The sequence below is a fragment of the Chrysochloris asiatica genome, unplaced genomic scaffold (assembly GCF_000296735.1).
Source record: "Chrysochloris asiatica unplaced genomic scaffold, ChrAsi1.0 scaffold00114, whole genome shotgun sequence".
Lineage (NCBI taxonomy): Eukaryota > Metazoa > Chordata > Mammalia > Afrosoricida > Chrysochloridae > Chrysochloris > Chrysochloris asiatica.
The window spans coordinates 906,791-911,567 of record NW_006408632.1 but is presented as its reverse complement, the minus strand read 5'-3'; the positions used below and the strand labels follow the sequence as shown (position 1 = coordinate 911,567).

The following is a 4,777-nucleotide window of genomic DNA, read 5'->3' as shown; positions in this document are numbered from 1 at the left end:
GCCAGATTGGTAGTTGGGAAGATTTCTCATAAGAGATAGGAGGATTTAATTGTTCATAAAGTTTTGTTCATATTTTTTCTGATATTCTCTGGTCTTCAACCTGATGTTATAAAATATTTTTGAGAATATGTTTTCTTGATTCAGATTAACCTGGTCAATTCAGTATCTTTTCCTTCATTACTTCTATCCCATGACATATTAAGAAGGAATTTGTTGTTGTTGTTGTTGTTAAGTGCCGTCAAGTCGATTCTGACCCATTTTTCCAAGGACACCAGTGACCCTGGTTTCCAAGGAGCAGCTGGTGAGTTTGAACTGCCGACCTTGCTGTTCAAAGGGCTTTGCAGTCTGGCGCATTAACCCACAGTGCCACACCAGGACTCCACATAGTATGTAATAGGGACTTAAAGAGATCTAAGACTGTATTCTTTAAGAAGTTAATGTATAAGAACATTATTATTCCTAGTCTTGTATGTTAAACAGTTTTCCACTATGCTTGTTTCTTAACACTATAGTCTTTTCTAAGTCTACTAACTTAAGATGTGAGAGAAAAATCCTTTGTTGAGTGAAAGTTTTATGTATTGTGCTTAATGTCACCTTAATGATTTTCTCATCCGGAGTTGTACACTTGTTTGAAACTTTATAAATCCTGCTTGCCATAGTTTTATTAATTGTGAGCTTATGTGTTTTGTTATAGAAAGAAGATAACCATCACTATAATCTAATTTTAATACACTTTAACCATTCCATAAAGAAATTTTATACCTATTGATGGTCACTCCTCATTCTTTTGTCACCCCACTCTTCCTGAAATCCCTAGGCAACCACTGATCATCTTTCCATTTGTATATATTTGCCTGTTCTTAGGTATTTCATATACATTGGATCGGTCATACAACATGTAGATTTTTATGACTGGCTTCTTCCACTTTTTGTAGTTTTCTTGAGGTTCATCCATTTTGTAGCATGTATCAAAATGATTCCTTTTTATGGCTGAATAATATTTCGTTGTATAGGTGCTACATTTTGTTTATGTACTCATCCATTGATGGATTTGGGGGTTATATCCACTTTACAATATTGCTGTTAAGAACTTTCCTTTACAAGTTTTTATGTAACTTATGTTTAAGTGGGATTCTTGGACCTCGATAGAGTCCCATTGAGCCTTGGTGTTATATGGAAATAGTTTGTAGCGATCCTTAATGGAACCAGTTGCAATGTCTGATAGGGGCTGGACTGCAAGACACAAGGTCAGTGGTTCAAGTCTAACAGTCGGTCCTCAGGAGAAAGATGAGACTTTTTATCCCCACAGAGATTTACTACGTCGGCAATTGTATACAGGGTCACTATAAGTAAGAACAGACTCAACGGCACTTAACACCAACATTTTTAAGTTTTCTTAACTCGTATCCTTCCATCTTATGCCAGTCTAGTATTTAAGTGACAGTCTGATGTATGGTAGAACAATATATGATACTGAGTATCAAAAATACCTCTTTATCTCCAACTTGGCAGCCTGTTGTTGTTGTTGTTAAGTACCATGGAGTTGGTTCCGACTCATAGAGACCCTGCACAGGGTTTCCGAGCTGTGAATCTTTACTGGAGCAGAAAGCCTCATCTTTCTCCCGCGGAACTGCTGGTAGTTTCGAATTGCCGACCTTGAGGTTAGCAGCCCGATTCGTAACCACTATGCTCGGCAGCCTGTATATGCCATTAATATTATCTCCTTGGCTGAGCCTTTAAGCAGATTGCCCTTCTTTTACCTGACGTTCCTGCTCCTTTGGAGATATTGTTGTTAAGTGCCGTTGCGTCGGGTCTGACTCATGTCAGTCCTGAATAGGGTTTCCAAGGAGTGACTGGAGGGTTTGAACTGCTGATCTTGCGGGTAGCAGTCCAGTGCTTATTGTACAGCGCACACCAGGACTCCTTTTTGGAGATATAAAAGAAAAAGAAATCTGAGATCATGGTAAATTCACTTCAAATACTTTCATTTTATTTCTGTGGCTTGCTGTCAGTACTACAGAAATAAAGCACAGAATGATGTTCAATGTTAGCTGGCAGGTGAGAGTTTTACAGAGAGAAAAAACAAAACCCTATAGAACATTAGGAAAAGAACTGAAAGTACATCTTACAGAGTAAATAAATCACGTTTGTTGTTCTGTTTTATTATGTAATTATACTTAGTCTGTTTTAGACATTTCTAATCAGCTTTTTTTTGTGTTACATTATAATGAATTATAAAATGCAATGGCTGTAGGTTCAATGAATTGATCGCATTTGGTGAATATGGAAAGGCAGCTCATTTTGCAGCCAACAGTCCTAGAAGAATTCTTCGAAACATTGGTACAATGACTAAGTTTAAGGGTAAGCATGTCTCTATGATTATATATATACTCATATATATATATTATACTTTCCTTTTCCTCATGGGATAGAAATGGTATTTATCTGAATGAAAAAGTTATGGGCTTTAGCTCCATTTCCATCAGTTACTCAGTTTCCTTTGCTAGAATCTTAAGGGGTTTCATTATAGCTTTTAAATTAAATTATGGATATTTTTTATGTACAGAAAATTTTATAATGAAATATTATAATACCCATGCACTTAGAATCTAGATTTAATAACTTAGTATTCTGTCATAGTTGCCTCGCATCTGTTTTTTTCTTTTCTTTTATTGTAGTAAAATTTAACAAAACATTTACTACTCATTCATTGTTAGGTGTACATTTCAGTGACATTATTTAACCTTCACCATATTGTGTAACCATCACCGTCACTCATTTCTATTTGCATTTTTGGTCAAATTTTAGAATTACTTTGTCAATTAAAAAAAAAAATAGCTGCCAGGTTTTAATTGGGATTACATGGAATCAATAGGACATTTGAGGAAAAAGTGACACTAAACAGCATTGTGTCTTTTAACCTATGAGCATAGTATGTATCTCCATTTATTTATGTCTTTAAAATTTTCTCTGAGTCCAAAGTCACAGGGGACAATTTAATTGGCATAACATAGTTCACAAAGATAATATTCTGTATCTGAGTTTGGTGAGTAGCATTTAGGGTCTTAAGAGCTTGCAAACAGCCGTTTAAGATACAACTATTGGACTCTACTTGTACGAACCAGAAGAGAATGGTGGGAATCAAAGGGTCAAAGAAGAATTTAATCCACAGGACTAATAGCCCACACAGACTACAACTTCCTCATATCTTAGACCATAAAACTAGATGGTGCCCTGTTACCAATACTGAATGTTCTGATGAGAGACACTATAGAAGATTCTGAATAGAATGGATGAAAGATGTAGAACAAAACTCGGATTTCCTATGAGAAACCAAGAAATGAGAAGAGCTCCAAGATTATTGCCCTAAAATAACCTTTGAACATGTAATCGAAGCTATCTCTGTGGGTCACCCTAAGCCAAATAATAAGTTGGCTTACAAGATAAATGGTATCACCTGTCAGTCACCTCTGAGTCACTGTGCTCACTCAAACAGTGAACTGTGACACCAAATAGGCAACATTTACCCCAAAACAAAGGTGAGAAGATCAATGGAAGTAGAACAAACAGAATGGAAATAATGAGAATGCTGACACATAGTAAAAATTGTAACCAAAAGCATAGAACAATTTGTATAAAACTTGTTAAATGGAAACTTAATTTGCTGTCTAAACGTTCACATAAAACACAATAAAGTATTATTAAAAAAAAATTCAGCAATGTTTAGTAACTTTAAATGCATACGTCTTATATATTTTTTGTCATAGTTATCCCTAAGTATATAACAGTTTTTATGCTACTTTAAATTGTATTTTTGTTTCGTCTTGCTAGTACATGAAAGAAGTCCCAGTGTGGAGCTGTAGGATAAACACTGGAGGTCGATTTAAACACCAAGGTGGTGGTTCATACCCACCAGCCACTCCTTGAAAATACTATACAGGGTCACTTTGAGTTGAACTGACTTGATAGCTCTTAACAACAAAGTATATAAAAATATAATTGATCTTGTATTCTGTGACCTCACTAAACTTGGTTATTCTAATAATTTTACTATGGCTTCCTTAGAATATTCTACATAAATGATTATGTCATATGTTAATAAAGCCAATTTTACTTCTTCCTTTTCAATCTTTATATATATATTTTTTCCATGCCTTATTTCCTCCATTATAATGGCGTCCTGGTGTGGTGCTATAGGCTGAACAGTGGACATCTATTAACAAGGTTGGCCATTCAAACCCACCAGCCACTCCTTGGAAACCCTATACAAGGTTGCTATGAGTCAGAACTGACTCAGAAGCACTCAACCAACAACAATGTTGAATAGCAATGATGAGAGGGTGTATCTTTGCCTTGTTTTTCAACTTGGGGAGAAAAACATTTAGTCTTTCATCAGTAAGTATAATGATACTGTAGACTTTGTCCTTTATGAGGTTGGAGGAGTTCCCTTTTTTCCTGTTTGTTAAAATTCTAATAAGCATTGGATGTCAAATTTGTCAAATGCTTTTTCTGAATGCATTAAGATAACCATGTGTCTTTTCTTTTTCCTTTAGTCTATTAATGTATTTTAATAGATGACTTTAGGATATTGAACTAATTATATATTCCTGGGGAGAATTGCACAGAATTAATTTATTTTTCTATAATTACAGTGTTACAATTATAACTATAATCTTATTTTAGAACATATCATTCTAAAAGAAAGAAATTTTGTGTCTGTTAACAGTTACTTCTCATTCTCTGCTTCCCCACTCTTCTGAGAGTCCTAAGTAACCAC

General features: G+C 35.0%; 1 protein-coding gene across 1 annotated transcript in view; it reads left to right on the top strand.

Annotated features, from left to right (window-relative positions):
- The window catches only part of LOC102827541 (clathrin heavy chain linker domain-containing protein 1-like), a 99,233-nt gene that overhangs the window by 37,644 nt on the left and 56,812 nt on the right, over nucleotides 1–4,777 (top strand). The window contains 1 exon segment of the mRNA XM_006868030.1: nucleotides 2,255–2,361. Coding sequence (XP_006868092.1) covers nucleotides 2,255–2,361 — 107 coding nt within the window.